At 49.4% G+C, this 14,689-nt stretch overlaps 6 protein-coding genes across 6 annotated transcripts; 3 read left to right on the top strand and 3 right to left on the bottom strand.

Moving 5' to 3' along the window:
* Nucleotides 1-149: 149 nt before the first annotated feature.
* N7446_008062 (malate dehydrogenase) lies at nt 150-1,382 on the top strand (the record flags this gene model as incomplete). The annotated part of the gene is made up of 6 exons (XM_058516807.1): nt 150-218; nt 273-362; nt 401-470; nt 541-551; nt 629-974; nt 1,030-1,382. 6 exons carry the CDS (start codon nt 150-152, stop codon nt 1,380-1,382), a joined length of 939 nt encoding a protein of 312 aa, XP_058370453.1.
* Nucleotides 1,383-2,651: 1,269 nt separating this feature from the next.
* N7446_008061 (uncharacterized protein) lies at nt 2,652-6,581 on the bottom strand (the record flags this gene model as incomplete). Its single annotated transcript, XM_058516806.1, has 1 exon — nt 2,652-6,581. One exon carries the CDS (start codon nt 6,579-6,581, stop codon nt 2,652-2,654), a length of 3,930 nt encoding a protein of 1,309 aa, XP_058370452.1.
* Nucleotides 6,582-7,084: 503 nt separating this feature from the next.
* N7446_008060 (uncharacterized protein) lies at nt 7,085-8,098 on the top strand (the record flags this gene model as incomplete). The annotated part of the gene is made up of 5 exons (XM_058516805.1): nt 7,085-7,155; nt 7,224-7,360; nt 7,413-7,514; nt 7,568-7,825; nt 7,884-8,098. 5 exons carry the CDS (start codon nt 7,085-7,087, stop codon nt 8,096-8,098), a joined length of 783 nt encoding a protein of 260 aa, XP_058370451.1.
* A 1,170-nt stretch (nt 8,099-9,268) lies between these two features.
* N7446_008059 (uncharacterized protein) lies at nt 9,269-10,426 on the top strand (the record flags this gene model as incomplete). Its single annotated transcript, XM_058516804.1, has 1 exon — nt 9,269-10,426. The coding sequence occupies one exon, from the start codon at nt 9,269-9,271 to the stop codon at nt 10,424-10,426; it is 1,158 nt and encodes a 385-aa protein (XP_058370450.1).
* A 2,205-nt stretch (nt 10,427-12,631) lies between these two features.
* N7446_008058 (uncharacterized protein) lies at nt 12,632-13,469 on the bottom strand (the record flags this gene model as incomplete). Its single annotated transcript, XM_058516803.1, has 3 exons — nt 12,632-12,877; nt 12,931-13,329; nt 13,392-13,469. 3 exons carry the CDS (start codon nt 13,467-13,469, stop codon nt 12,632-12,634), a joined length of 723 nt encoding a protein of 240 aa, XP_058370449.1.
* A 62-nt stretch (nt 13,470-13,531) lies between these two features.
* On the bottom strand, nt 13,532-14,584 carry N7446_008057 (uncharacterized protein; the record flags this gene model as incomplete). Its single annotated transcript, XM_058516802.1, has 3 exons — nt 13,532-13,925; nt 13,982-14,141; nt 14,197-14,584. 3 exons carry the CDS (start codon nt 14,582-14,584, stop codon nt 13,532-13,534), a joined length of 942 nt encoding a protein of 313 aa, XP_058370448.1.
* Between the last annotated feature and the right edge of the window lie 105 nt (nt 14,585-14,689).

Raw genomic sequence — 14,689 nt, 5'->3', positions numbered from 1 at the left:
TCATTTGACTGAAAGTCGCGAGTGTGACATAACCGAGCAGGATGGTAGTTTCTTAAATTCAAAGGCATATCCCATTAGTCTGGTGGGCCCAACACACAGAACCATTCAAATTCAAGAATTGTTTGAACTCGAAATTCCATACCTTCGTCATGGGTAAAATTGCACTTATCGGTGCCGCAGGCCAAATTGGCACTCCTCTCAGCCTCCTTTGCAAGGCGGTGAGTACTTACCCGTCTCAGACGATGAACGCTTGCTAATGTAGTTCGGTTTAGAGCGATCTTTTTGATGAGATATCGCTATATGATATCGTACATGTTCCAGGCATTGCGACTGATCTAATGCACATAGACACTAAGGCGAAGGTCAGCGGCTATCTACCTGACAACGGGGGCCTCAAAAGGCTCTTGCTGGCGCAGACATTGTTGTTGTGACCGCTGGTATTGCCCGTAAGCCTGGTATGACGAGAGATGGTAAGAAACATAATCGACTGTCCTTGAAATATATACCCTTTCGACCATATAACTAACAATAGCCTTATAGATCTTTTTAAGGTATCTTGCCCTGCCACTGCGTACTCATCATGTATTCATAATGTACGTAAATGCGATGGCATACTGATTTCAACCAGACCAATGCTAGCATCATCCGTGACATCTTTTCCGAAATCGCCTCTACTTGCCCTAATGCGATCTCCTGTGTGGTGACGAACCCCGTGAACTCGACCGTGCCCGTTGCAGCCGAGACTCTGGAGAAGGCTGGTGTTTTTGAACCCAGACGCCTCTTTGGCGTTACGACTCTCGACGTTGTGCGTGCCTCCACATTTGCTGCACACGCCCTCGGTGGAAATATTGAGCCCAAACAACTTAGGGTCCCAGTAATTGGCGGTCACAGTGGGGCCACCATTCTTCCCCTTTATAGCCAAGCTCAACCTGTTGTCCATCTCAGCGATGAGCAATTAGCACTTGTCATCAACCGTGAGTTTCCACATCGCAGATCTTATAGCAAAACCCATGCTAATGGTAATATTAGGTGTGCAATTCGGTGGTGATGAGATCGTGAAGAGTAAGCAAGGAGCTGGCAGCGCTACGACCTGCATGGCATACGCTGGCTTCCGCTTTGTTAAAGCTCTTATGTCAGCCCAGAGTGGTCAATCTGTAACAGAAGAGGCATATGTATATCTCCCAGGTATTCCCGGGGGTGACAAACTTGCTGTGGAACTTGGTGTGGACTACTTTGCCGTCAAGGTCCAAATAGGCACAAAAGGTGCCACCAAGGTGCTTCCTATTGGCGATTTGTCTGGGAATGAGAAGAAACTGCTCGAGGCTGCTCTGTGCGAGCTTAAGACGAACATTGCCACAGGTGTTTCTTTTATGCGTGTCTGATATGTGACACGCTGATTCGGTTATCCTTCGATAGACTTAAGTAGGTCTCTAGATGAAAAAGTTCTTATTGAGTGGTTTTATCTAAGTACTGTAAACTGTTTTCGAATTCTACTGTATTTTTGAATGTGCAGACAGTCCCTGAGCAGGAGATCTCTTTAAAGTAAACAACGTACTGGTTTACCTTGATGGACAATTTTATTTCTAAAATGTCCACCCAGAAGAATAGAATGCGACTGTGGCCGTATACTATTGTATAATGCTCTCCTAACTCAGATCCCGCCAGACAACGTGGAAGCCATGGCGCTTCATTGATAGTTGAACAAGTCCCATGCCGGATTAAACAGAGTAGAGAAGTATATGTGTGGTCCGTATTGTGGGAGGGGAGGGAATGTTATTCGATACCAAATCCCAAGGCACCCCGGCCGCCAAGTGATATTATCATAAACTGAATTAAATGCAACAAAACAGTTAGAGGAGCAAATTAGTGTGGATTAGCTTCCCATATACTGCAGCACTCAGGCCTGACAACTCTAGTACACCCTACACGTACGTAGATGCATTTAGTAGGCAAGAGGAGGGATGGCGTAAGTAGACATGACCAACAAGCGAATGGACTCCCGAAAAGCTTTATGGCACGGCACATCTTATCACACCAGTTCGCGATCTTCTAGCCGGTCAGACAAGAATATTCATATCGTTGCACTGAATTCGGGTCATGATCATCTGGTAGATGAGGTGATCCATGGGAAGCAACCGAATCTGGTTTCCACCCATCATTTAGAAGGTAATGTAGTCTTTTGGCTCTCCAGCATTGCCAAGAAATTGATGCATTTTTACCGATTAATTCATCGGAAATACAATTACTGCATAAGACCTAAGCGGGTTTAGCATGCGTAGGTAGGGTCCGAACACATCTTAGGTTTGCCAAGGGCAGATAGTGGATCAAATACTCAGCCCTAGGGATCGGGGCTAGAGATTTGGGCCAGAGATCGGAGGCTCTGCTTGGTTCGGAATCACCGACCTGGTTGACTAGTCCTTGGTACCCGCTGTCTAATTTTGGTTGCGACTAGGACTTGGGATCGATTACTGAAGAATCTACATCGGTGATGATTATGTTTCTACGATTTGTCTATTCCTGCCAATGGAGCAGACTGGAATGTACAACTGAGTATCGAAGTAGCTATATGGTAAGAACAACTACTAATTGACACATGATGCTCGTATATCGTTCAGCGTTCATCCAACTCAATCTACTCGTAAGTTCCGTCATTAAAACATGTGCATCTCACGGCCGGCATGGAACATGGCTGGCAATAGCTTCCGGTTGCGGTCAAGGTCTCGCACTGGTGTGCGCAGAGACACTGGCACGCGCTTCAGAGCACCCTTCTCAATCCGTCCCTCGAGATGGTTAGCCCAGAGCTCGGCACCCAAGCCTCCAAGACCCTGTCCAGTCATCTTGCCCAAGTTTACAACCTTGTCTAGAGAGACATTTTGCACAATCTCCCATGCGGTCTCCAAATCGCCCTGGAAGCCTGGCTTGCCAGGTCCCTGGGAGGGGTTCTCCACCTTCGACAATTCATCCATCTGGTGGCCAGCAGCTTGCCACAGCTTCTGGCGGTTGAGATACATGTCGAGGGTATCGCAGGTGCGCGCCTTCTTCTCCATGGTGAATTGGTGCCAGTACTCTGTCAGGCCCTGCTCAGGTGCAGCATCCTCAAAGCTAAAAGCGTCGGTAGGAATTCTCCGTCCGTACAAATCATTTCCAGCACCCAGTTCCAGTAGGCAGAGGAACCATTTAGCTCCCTCGACACCCGAGAAGCGGGCCAGCACCCATTCTCCAGCGATGCCGTCGAGGTTCTGCTTTTGCACGAAGTTGATCATGCGGCCGACCTTGACCTGCTCAGGGGTCTTTTCCAAGTTGAGTTCACTCAGAATGCCCTGCTCCTTTGGTGGTTCTTCCTCAGTGGTATCCTTGGCAGGCTCTTCGGGCTTAAGGGAAGTCTCAATGACCTCCGACAAATCAAGCTGCTGCGCCAGCACGTCTCGCTCACAAGAGAACGCGACCAGTGTCATTGAGAGACCTGTACTGATGATGCACCATCCGTCGATCTTCTGGCCTCTGACTGCAGTACGGATTCGAGAACGCAGCACATCAGGCTCAACCATCTTGACGATAATCCTTTGGATGTCGAAGATACCGCGGATACCACCACTGCTCACCGTGATTGGGTTTGGACAGACCATTCTTCGGTCCTCTTGCTGCTTGAACTGAGTGTTGCTATCCTTGCTGTTCGCATCCTCAGTCGTGGCAACAACCTGCTTGTTCTGTGGCGTGTCCTGTGGTTTGTCCTTGGCAGATTCGGCTTGGGCCTTCGCAGGTCCACTAAGAGCACTGATAACCTTTTCAATATCCGATTTCAAATCAGCGTATGGGTCTTGTCTTTCCTCCGACACGGTCGTGGGCGTGGCAGGTGTAGCAGGTGCTGCAGGCTCGCTCGGTTGGGCCTTTTCAGCTGGCTGGGAGCCACCCTTCTTCCATCCAAAGGACATCTTAGGAACTTCGAACTTGGGTATTTCCATCTTGGGTGCTTCAATCTTCAGATTCTTGGAGAACGAGTCGACACGTTCCATAGTGTTGTTCAATCTGCCAGCAAGAGACTGATTCTTGATTTCCTCGTCCGCTTCTTCGGGAGTAAAATCGTGGATCTTTTGAACGATCGACTCCAACTCTCCAATACGGTCTTTCAGTATGTCAAAGTTGGTTTCCTTGATCTTAGTGGCCAGATCACCGAGTTGTTGAAATACTGAGCATTGCTCTGGCAGCTTCTTACTAAGAGCAAGCATCTCAGCCAGAAGCGTATTCACATTGCTTGCGGTCTCGCTCTGGCGCACTCGCTGGTCTCGGAAAAGTTCCAAAATTCGCCTACTAGTTTGTGCCTTTGACTTAACATTCGGGTTGTTCACGGGATCGACAAAGGCGTCAATGCTCGCCGGATACAGTGATCGTCCGTGGAGAGGGCTACCACGGTGCTTTCCGGACCAGTTAAAGACCGAAACATCGTTGTATGCGATCACAACCTCATCCAACAGCCGGGCCAGGGCTTTGGGAAGACCCTCTGCTGGAAACGCAGGGAACCTAACGCCAAGAATACCCATCAGAGAGTACGCTTGATCCGTGGCAACAGTGGTGACACGGTCCGATGCTGTGATAAGGGAGGTGCTTGCGGATGAATTTCCGAGACCATCACCAACAACCCAATTTGTCATATTTTCGATCTTGCTGAACTTGGCAATAGCCTTTCGGTCATCGAGAATCTCTTGGTCGGTGAGACTTATCAATGTGGCCAACAAGTAATTGAAAAGGGAGATCTTTTCAGTGAGATGGGGCTCATCTGTTTCAGGGAGTTCAGACTCGGCTTTTGCAGTAAGGTCAGGCTTATATCGGAGGCCGGACAGGGGGGCATCGTTAGCAATGCTCTTCTTTTCCAAGAGATTATCTAATTTTATAGGCAGCTGTCTGCAGGAGTTGAGAACTGCTTTTCCGATTTGAGATTCGGCCAACTTCTCTTGCAGACCTCTTGGTGCCACGAAGCCCAGGGATTGAAGCATTACGGTGAGCTCCTGCTCCTGAGACATTCCAGGCTTGATGAGCTCCGGTGAAAGGAGTTCTTTCAGCGTAGCAAGCTGCTCCGAAGGAGCTGTGTTGAACCTCTTGACATAGGGATGACGCAGATAGCGTTTGACAAAGGGACGAAGGAAGTACAAGGGACCAAGCACCTCGACCGGTCGGACCAAGTTCTGCCAGTGTGAATTGACGTAGTAGGTTACCTTGCTCAGCACGAGCTCTTGCAAGGTCCATCCACGTGTTGCCCACTCCACCTGATATTTCTTCTTTTCGGCTTCATCAGCACCGGCGCCAATCTGATCAAAACTGGTCATGTTTAATGGCACCGGGATATAGGAAGGGTCCTTCCAGTGCTTCCACTCTTCGATCCAGGAAGACTCATCTCGTGGAGTATCAACATGGACCAGGCAGAGGTCGGCATTCTCATACCAGTCTCCCATCAAGGCCAGGGACTCGGTTAACTCGTAGCTATCCCCCTTGTTGATACAGCACGTATCAAGCCACACATAGCGCTTTCCTCCCCTAGGGAAGTGCGCATCAAACAGCTTCTTAGCCTGTGCGATAGACTCTAAAATCTTCCGCGAGGACCGGATGTGTTGCAACGCGACAAGTAGGGCCTCAATTCCATAACACAACTCGCGGTTCTGGTCGAAGAATTTGATCGTGCTATCCTGATCCTCTCTGGATTTCGCATCCGCTTTGTGTTTCGTTTCCGCCGATGTGCGACTGTCGAGTGCTTCTTTCTTCAGCGTTTTGATTGCCTCTTGTACTTCTTGCATTTCCGGATTCTTTGTCGAGGCATCTGGCTTCTCGGAAGGTTTATTATTAGGAAGGTTGGTTATGTCATTCCAAAGACCTTCATAATATTCTGCCTCTCTTTCTGCGCTCGAGTAGCTCGCAGTAGCATCGTGAAGTTTCTTCTGTGAACTTCCAAGGGCCCATTCAGCTCCATTGGCGTCCGTATACCACTGAAGAAGGGTTGCGATATCCTCTGGATGTTTTCCATCGGATCTGTCACGGACATGGGGAAGGGCGGAATTGATCTTGTCTTCCAGATCCTTGATATCTTGTTTGCATTTGTTGACAACCCTGCTCACGTCATTCGAGGGTCCCTCGGACTCTGTGTTGGCAGGTCCATTCTTGGGCTCAAACTTCTTGGCTTCGCTAAAGTATCCGTAGGTAACTTCAGAGCCTTTCCAGCTGTGAGACACGATGCAGTACTGGTCCTGCAAGCCGAGGTTGTATGTAGTGACCATGTTCATGGTATCGACATCAATCATGCGAGCAGGCGTCTTCAGGTCTTCGTCGGTCTTGGCCAGCCAGTCATCTGGCACCCGACGATCATCGTGAGGTGTGATATCCTCATCGTCCACAAACTTGGGCTTGACGGTTGGAACGAGGAAATGGTTCAGGACCCGACGCAGCTTGTGCTTCTGCTCTGGGTTAAGCGCAACATCCCTGAACCGGCCGGAACGATCACCAATAAAGTTGGCAAAGTCATATGCCTCTTTGAGGGCGGAATTGGAGACGACGGAGTCCGCAAGAGCCGATTTGATTGTTGCGAGCGAATTCATTGTCTCATGGGACGTGACAATTTGGATGGTAAATGCAGTGGTTTGGAGTCTCGGTTACCAAGCTGGGGGGTAAAGATATACACAAGCCGACGGACCCGATAATAAACGAGGTGGACTGTACTGCATGAGACAAGAAATTGCTACACATCCCAGCTGAACCTCGTTTTCGGTGACGGAACCTATCACCTTGCAGCCTTAGGAGACCCCACTCGGGAGACCCATGAGGCGGGAGGATGAGGGCTGTCGATTGGAGTAAAAGGGCAAACACCACGACCACGTCAGCGCACAGGGACATGGGATCGGGTTTTCGAGCAGTGGACCCTCACAATCCACCCTATTCTGCAGCTCTATGACACTTTGATCCACTCTGTTTGCCCAGTGCGTCTTCACAGCACCCTCGCTAAATCATTATTTTGAAGCACTTGGTCTTCAACATACTATCATATTAGACCCCTTAAAGGACCTTTGATCCAAGCTTTTGCATACAACAATCGATCTACAAAATGGCATCCTACCACCGTGTTCTCGAGACCTTTGGAAGAACTATTAATGATAACACCTTGGAATGCGACTGGTGTGTACAATTTTCTAAGCCATTTACCACCATAGCCACTTCAGAGCTTTCTCGGCTAACATCGACAGTGATATTCATCCATGGGAACTCGCCATTAATGGGGAGCAATGGGCTGGCAAAATTCGGCTGATTGGCTATGTGGATGTGTTTTTCCTCATCGCCTACTCTGCCAATGCTCGATTTGAGCATGGAATTATCGTTTATAGTATGTTATCTTGGAGTTCCATTATGTTAACAACTAGCTAACGGCTGTTTAGAGGACAAATTGGCCCTGGAGGAGCTTACAGGCATTACCTCCAAACCGAGCCAGGCAAACACTCAGGGTGATAACTTAGCAGATCATCAGGAACCCGAAGAAAGTCAGTTTTCCAAAGATAAAACAGTACAAGTATACGATGCTCATAACTAGCAGATCTTCAAGACATTGAGGAAGCCGGGGATGCTGAGGATCCAAACGCGAAGGCAGACCAGGACGAAAATTCCAAGTCGACCGACGAGCAACCCAAGGACAATCAAAACGAGGAGATCGTGGCTCCCGAGTTCCGGAAAACGAGCACTCTTTCGATCAAGAGCCTGGGTCACCCGGTCGGACTGCGAGCCTCGTATCCCAAGTCATGGATCCGCAGCTACAAGGTGGAGATCACCAAGCCCGCCAGCTGGGGGTTGAGCAGTGAGTGGCACCCCGCGATCACATCACACTTGAAGCACCAAACTGACCAGGACGGCAGAGCGCATCATGCGGGGTTTGAAGCCACACAGTACTTACGATCTGATGAGCGACGTAATTCGCTGCGGCATCATCTCGCAAGGTCAGTTGGCGGGTCATATCATGGGTATCCTCCTCGCCGGAACCCAGCTGGACGACACGGCCAAAAAATACCTCAATGGGTTGACGTCAGGCAACGACGCTGGTCGGCAGGCGTTGTCGAATGAGAAGATCTAGTTTTGGAGGTTGGGAAGTTACCCGTGTCAGTATAGCTCAGCGAAATAGTTCAGCGCCTAGGAGAATGAGATCGTCGCAACAGCCTGTGCGAACCAGACCAGAGATTGTTTTTCCACACGATCAAGGGGCACCATCATCACAGTGGGGCTCACAAGACGCTAGAGATCTGTATCTGTCTCAATCTCGCGGTGATCAACATACTTCGAGTGAGACGGCAAATCAGGTAGAGAACGTACTCAGAAACTCGAATCTCCACCTCAGCAGCTATCAGGGAATTGTATCTGCTCCACGCGTGGTCCACCAATCAATGCTGTTGCAGGGTGTCGTTGGTTATTCTTCTCAACTGTGATGGACTCATGGGGAGGGAGAGTACTTCCTTCGGTCTCCCTTGCACCTTTCCGACATTTCGGGTCTGTTTGGTGGCTGGCTTAGCTGTGGAGCTAAGCCAACTGCAACATCTCCACCCACGCCACCCCTAGGCTGAATGGAAAAAGTGCTAAGATTCGGTTGCGATATTTTTTCATCGTTGGTCGGTGAATCTGTGTCAACAACGAATGATGGGTGGCGAACATATGGGGACGCCATCAGGGTGGGCCGCAGACCATCGAGTCAGCTTGTTTACTCCGCTCCCAATCGCAACTTTGAGTAATGTGTCATGCAGATATTCCCTGTCTGTGCGGGCCGGCTGGCTTGGACTACCGCTATTGGACCCCACTGAGGAGCGGAGCTGAGGGCAACGAACTATGCATCGTCCCGCGCTGAAAAACACTCTCGGGAATATGCGGTCTCTTCCATCTCTAATGTCAATCACTAAATGGACCCAATCACCACCCTGGCGCGGGACAAATCTGCATCCTAGGAGTCCCCGATGGAGATGCCCCATTGTATATCTCCACTTGGTCTCAAAATGTGGTTGATTTTTCTGGCAATATTCAGATGGCTGGCTGCCACCTCGTTGCCTCTTTTGCTTTTGTTGACTCGGACTTGGGCATGTACTGTTGATCAACCTATGGCCATGTGGGTCCTGGCCTGCAGATTTCCTCGGAATCTGTCCGTGGCCTTCGGGGATAGTTTTTAGTTTTGCAATGTTTATTTATCTTTTTTTCTTCTCCTACCTTGCTGTGTTCCTCATTCTTCACGTTCCCGGATACTTCCCTCAAAGAGCACATCATGCCCTGGTTTCCACTGAACGTCAATGATGGCTCGGTGTCATGGAGCTTCGACATCGTCGGTTTGCTGGCCGTCGTCGGAGGATCCGCCATTGGAAAGTATGCGCAGGCTATCACCGCATCGCCCTTTGGCAGCATCCCTCGTCTCCTACCGGCCCCCGAGACGATGCTGGACACCGACCGGCCAGCGCGATTGCCCGCCATCAAGGATGTGACCGTCGTTGGCGTTTACTCCGGCAATCAATTCAGCGAACTCAACTTCTTCGCTGATGTGATTCATAAAATCAACGAACTAAAGCCATATCAGTTTAGATCCTTCAAAATCACCCACAAGAAGGACGACCCCGAGCACGCCAAGAAGAACCAGGTCTTCGATGAAGAGGGCCATGAAAAAGCCATTATCCCACTGCATCGGTTCTGCCCGTTGAACCTGGTGACCTTGGTCTCAATTCTGATGACAATTGCGCTATTCATCTGGGCCGGTGTCCAGCATGAGGCGGTCGCTTTTCTTGGCCTAGGGACCATGTCACTATCTACCAGCATGGCTTGTATGTCCGCGCAGTGGCGACCGAGACTCTCGGTCCGCACTGTCAAGGGTGATGTGCCCCCCGGAGATGTTGTGATCCGCACGCGAGCTGGAGCATTTGTCTCTGTCAAATGCTCCGAGGAGGTCGCACGCGAGCTTTACGCGGGTACCGAAGTCTGCGACTATGTCTTCAAGGGACGGGTGCACCAGTGTCTTCTCGGTTCCAGCACGGTTCTTCTCATGGCTGCCATCATATTCTTCAGTAACTGCAGCTGGAAACTTCAGATCGCCGTCGGACTGGCCTATATCATCCTCAACCTCGCCTACTGGGCCATGGCGCTACTGACGGACCCGGCGGATATGTGGAACATGGAGTCTCGGTATCATGTGGAGGAGCTTCCTGGGGCCGATAGGAAGAACTACACCCTGGTTCTCTGGGATGCTATTCGAACAACCGGGAAGATTGGCTGGGTCAAAAAGACGGGGATGGCACCGTCGACGAAGAACTGGGATGGATGGCTGCAGGAGGCGAAGGATAACAGCAACAATCCGGGCTGGGATTCTGAGGCAGCACGAAACAAATGGATGAGCATGAAGTTCGGATCTACGGAGCAAAAGACTGAGGTCGAGTGAGGGTGAACTGTAGGAATGACGATGGGTTCGTGGGAGCAAAATGAGGTTAAATGCTATGTAATTAATGCTTGATAAAGATACCTGTATCTGCACTTCATTTAACTTGAAGTAGTTTTAACTAATTGGATAATTTTTTGTTTGTGTCGTTTTCGACTCGAATCGCTACAGTCTACCCGCCAAAGTTTGCAATATCTTTGCCCGTTAGTTTAACCCTTGTGTCATCAACCATTTCGTGCCGATTTACGCTTCCCACAAATTCATCCTCATATTCCAGTGTCTTGCCCTGGTGTCTGATTACGACATCCATGGATCCTGCACCACCTAGACCTGGGCATCCCTGGCCTCACATCCTGGTCTTCTGAGGCTTTCGCTAAATGAAATGATCCATTAGGGTGCTTTGTTTGCGCTCATCCAGGTTTCTCGGTAGTAGGAATGAACAATCATTTGTATGTGGACTTGTATGCACGCATACCCAGCCGGTGCCTGAACTTTTGGCGTTCAGGGCGAAGCACTGATTCTCACGTTATGTGGCTGCAGCGATGTAGGTGTAGGGTATCGAACCCCGACCGGGTAGGCTTGGAGGGATCCAAAATCAATCATTTCTACAATATATAGCGTGTTATGTCCCCAGTGCTCTGTTTACCTATACTTTGTACGGGATCCGGGTGTTGGCGGAGCCCGTCGAGGTATCGGCCAAAGGTGTTTCCGTCACTGCCGTCGTTGTCTCGTGGGCCCATAAACGATCGCTGTGTGCTGATTCGAACGTAGTTGCGCTATTCGTAGGGTCGTTAGTGGTTCGGTTGAAGGGAGGGGTTACTGCTGCTGGCCGCTACAACGGCCTATGATCTAGATAGAGCGCCGAAGGTAAGGTTTCGGTTTGTGCTCGTAGGGCTTCACTTCTTCACAGAGCTTCCCATTCTGTTCCTGAAGGACATTCTGGTTGTGTTTGGTCTCCTAGAGCTCGTTTTGAGTGGTTTCGATGACTACGGTTTAATGGCGGATAATGTTTTTTAGGGTCCTAATGAGTTTCCACAACTCCTTTGTGGTGACTCTGACCTAAGTTCTCTAATGATGCAAAGGCATCGCCGCTATGTGTGCGCTTTCGGCTTTCGGAAGGCGATCCGAGCAATCCGATAGTCACCCTGGGCTGGAAATCTTCCACTGAGAAGCTGAAGGTGGTTTCTTGAGTGTTTGTGGGAGGGCGTTCGGGCCCTCCCGTAGGTGGATCCGTCATCGGTCCGGGGTTAGCTCCCGCTCGGCACAAACGACAACTAATATATATTGAAGGTAATATCAACCACAACGTTGGATTAATCAGTTCATCTGGTAGTGTGCTATAGTTACCGTAGGCTTGAAAAGGAGAACAAATTACCCTACAAATAAATTTAGGGCGACATTACATTGACCCTCATATCTAAAAATTGTCCCTAGCAAATGTACGCTAAGCCTACCTAGGCCGGCCGCAACGATTGTATTTCAAATGCATTACTCAGTAACAATGCATGCATTACTTAGCGATACTAGATGACCCGAGTAGTGGCGGTTAAGGATCTAAGGTACTTCTAGTACTTCTATTCACTTCGTTGCCCACTAGTAAAATTAGATCACTCCCGACCCTTGCTCACAACCAACTGACCTAGGCCGTAGGCGAAGCTATTCGCCTAAGATGCCGCCGGCGAGTTTGGGGGTGTTGCCTAAGCTCCCTGGGCCATAGACGAGTCTATTCCCACCCGTTATATGCCTCCACGTCCTCGTCCGCGTCCTCAGCCTCGACCTCACTAGGCCCCCGTCCTGTCTGCCGACTTCCTCTGTCCTTGGTCGGCATCGACGATCTCAAATAGCGACTGATCATCCCGCTGCGTAGATGATACTAGAGGGTCGGGAGTGACTTAATTTTACTAGTGGGCTACGTATTGAATAGAGGTACCTTAGATTCTCAACAGCCGCTACTCGGGGCATCTAGTATTGTTAAGAATTAATGCAGTTTTACGAATAATGCATTGGAAATACAATTACTGCGGCCGGCCAGGTAGGTTTAGTTAACATTTGCTAGGGTCCAATTATTAAAGATGGGTCCTTTTAATGCCACCCTAAATTTATTCGTAGGATAATTTATTTTCCGTTTCAAGCCTATGGCAACTATAGCACTCAATCGTAATTTAGCAAAACTTTATCCCAGCACAGCTCAACACTATAGGGTTTAACTCATGTCTGTTGAGTGGCAGGCCGTTCCATAGACTGTTCCACGAGTCTGGAAAGAATTGCAGCACGGCTTTCAGCTTCCTCAACAGTGAACTTATCTTTGAACACAGCATCCATCTGCTCCAGAGTACGACCGGCGGTCTCAGGGACAAGGAAATATACCCATATCCCAGATAGAGCGCTAAAGCAGCAAAAGAAGACATAAGTACCAAAACCAATGTTCTGGAGCATTGGAGGTGTAATCAACCCCTAAAACCAATTAACAAACTGGGTGAGCCTTTCAGTATACTAACGGTACTCACAATTATGAAGTTGTTGCCCCAATTAGACATGGTGCCAAAAGCGCATCCTTTGGCACGAAGCGAAGAAGGGAAGATTTCCGCAGGCATTGCCCACGGGATAGGACCCCAGGTGGCTCCGAACGACAACATAAAGAAGAGAATCAAAGCCGCACTGGCCCAGCCAGCGGCAGTATGTTCAGTCCATTTTCCGTTGTATTTTCCGACTAGAATGGAAATGATAAAATGCGCCAGGAACATGCACACCGCGCCACCCAAAAGAAGCTTGCGGCGGCCGAAGCGGTCCATGCCCCAAAGAGACCAGACACAGGCGACAACTTGGCAAATATTCATCACACCTGACATGGTCAGTTGCATCTCGTAGTCCAGGCCCATTGTTTCGAACAAGGTCGGCGAGTAATACTAGGCACACCAGACGTTAGAGGGCTTTCAAATAGCTTTCACGCAACCGGGTATAGACTCACAATGAGAGCATTAATACCAACAAACTGTTGGAAGAACATCAGGCCCACAGCTACCTGAGTGCGTTTATAGATGGGCATTTTCCAACAATCAGCATACAACACCAATTGTAGCTTGATGGTATTCCATAACCCAGGTCTAGTCAGTTTGGGGTGTTTTTTTCTGATGCCTCCTTGCAAAATGTGCATTCAGCTCGAATTTCGCACCATTCCTGCAGAACTCGCTCGTCGCTGGTGGGTAGTTCACGAATTTTAGCAAGTACCCTAAGAGCTTCTTCGTCTCGACCACGTTGGCACAGCCACCTAGGAGAATAAGGCAACATGAAGACACCGGCGATCATGAAGAGAGCCGGGATCATCTGGATCAGGAATGGAAGACGCCATGACCAGTGACTTGGAATATGGCGCGTGCCATAAGTGATGTAGAAGGCGATAACGATACCAGTGACAATGCTCAGTTCCTGAAGAACAAGCAGAGTTCCTCGAATCTCAGGAGGAGCAATCTCGGAGATGTAAAGCGGGGCGACCATAGCAAGCCTATTTGGTAATTAGAACGGGGGCAAAAGTCGACGGAAACCAGTTTCCGGTCTTACATTCCCACGCCAACGCCTCCTACAAAACGTGCGACGGTCAACATAGCATAGGAGACAGCTCCAGTCTGTAGAGCAGCACCAAGGAGGAAGATACAGCCAGCAGTAAATATGCTCCATTTGCGGGATATCTTGTCGGCGATCCAGCCCTGATTTAGGGCACCTGTGACTTATTAGCCCACCCTTAATGTAATAATATATTGTTCCACAGTAGTTACCAAGAAAAGCCCCCAACTCAAGAATAGCGGTCATAAGGCCCTTCTTGAATCCAGCTCCTGGGGCACTTGGGGAAACATCAGGAAACTCCTCGAGGAACTGAGGCATCACAAGCGTAATCGAGACCACGCCCTGGTCATAACCGAAGAGAATACCTCCCATGGTAGCAAAGAGTGCACACAGGAACACATATTTGGAAGAGAACAGCCCCCGGAGTCCGCTCTTGGTATAGGTGCGACGTAACTCCCAAACTGGAATACCATTGCGTTCGTCGGCGGACGCCGTGGATCCTCGGGGGAGGATCATTCCTGTTTGGACATGGCTCAAGGACGCAGTCTCTACATGAGCAGGGTAGTCATTGCCAGTATCAGACAGGCACTTCTTCTCCATATTGGGAAAGTGTTGGAAACAGATGTAATGCTATAGGGTAAATGGATAGGAGTAATCCCGTGGGGAAATCTAGTGAAAATCTGGGGAATCCGGGGAAGTATTTAA

This window comes from Penicillium canescens, assembly GCF_028828765.1.
Source record: "Penicillium canescens strain IBT 15451 chromosome Unknown utg000005l_segment0_segment0, whole genome shotgun sequence".
Taxonomy (NCBI): domain Eukaryota; kingdom Fungi; phylum Ascomycota; class Eurotiomycetes; order Eurotiales; family Aspergillaceae; genus Penicillium; species Penicillium canescens.
The sequence above is the reverse complement of the archived record's forward strand: the minus strand, read 5'-3'. Positions and strand labels throughout refer to the sequence as shown.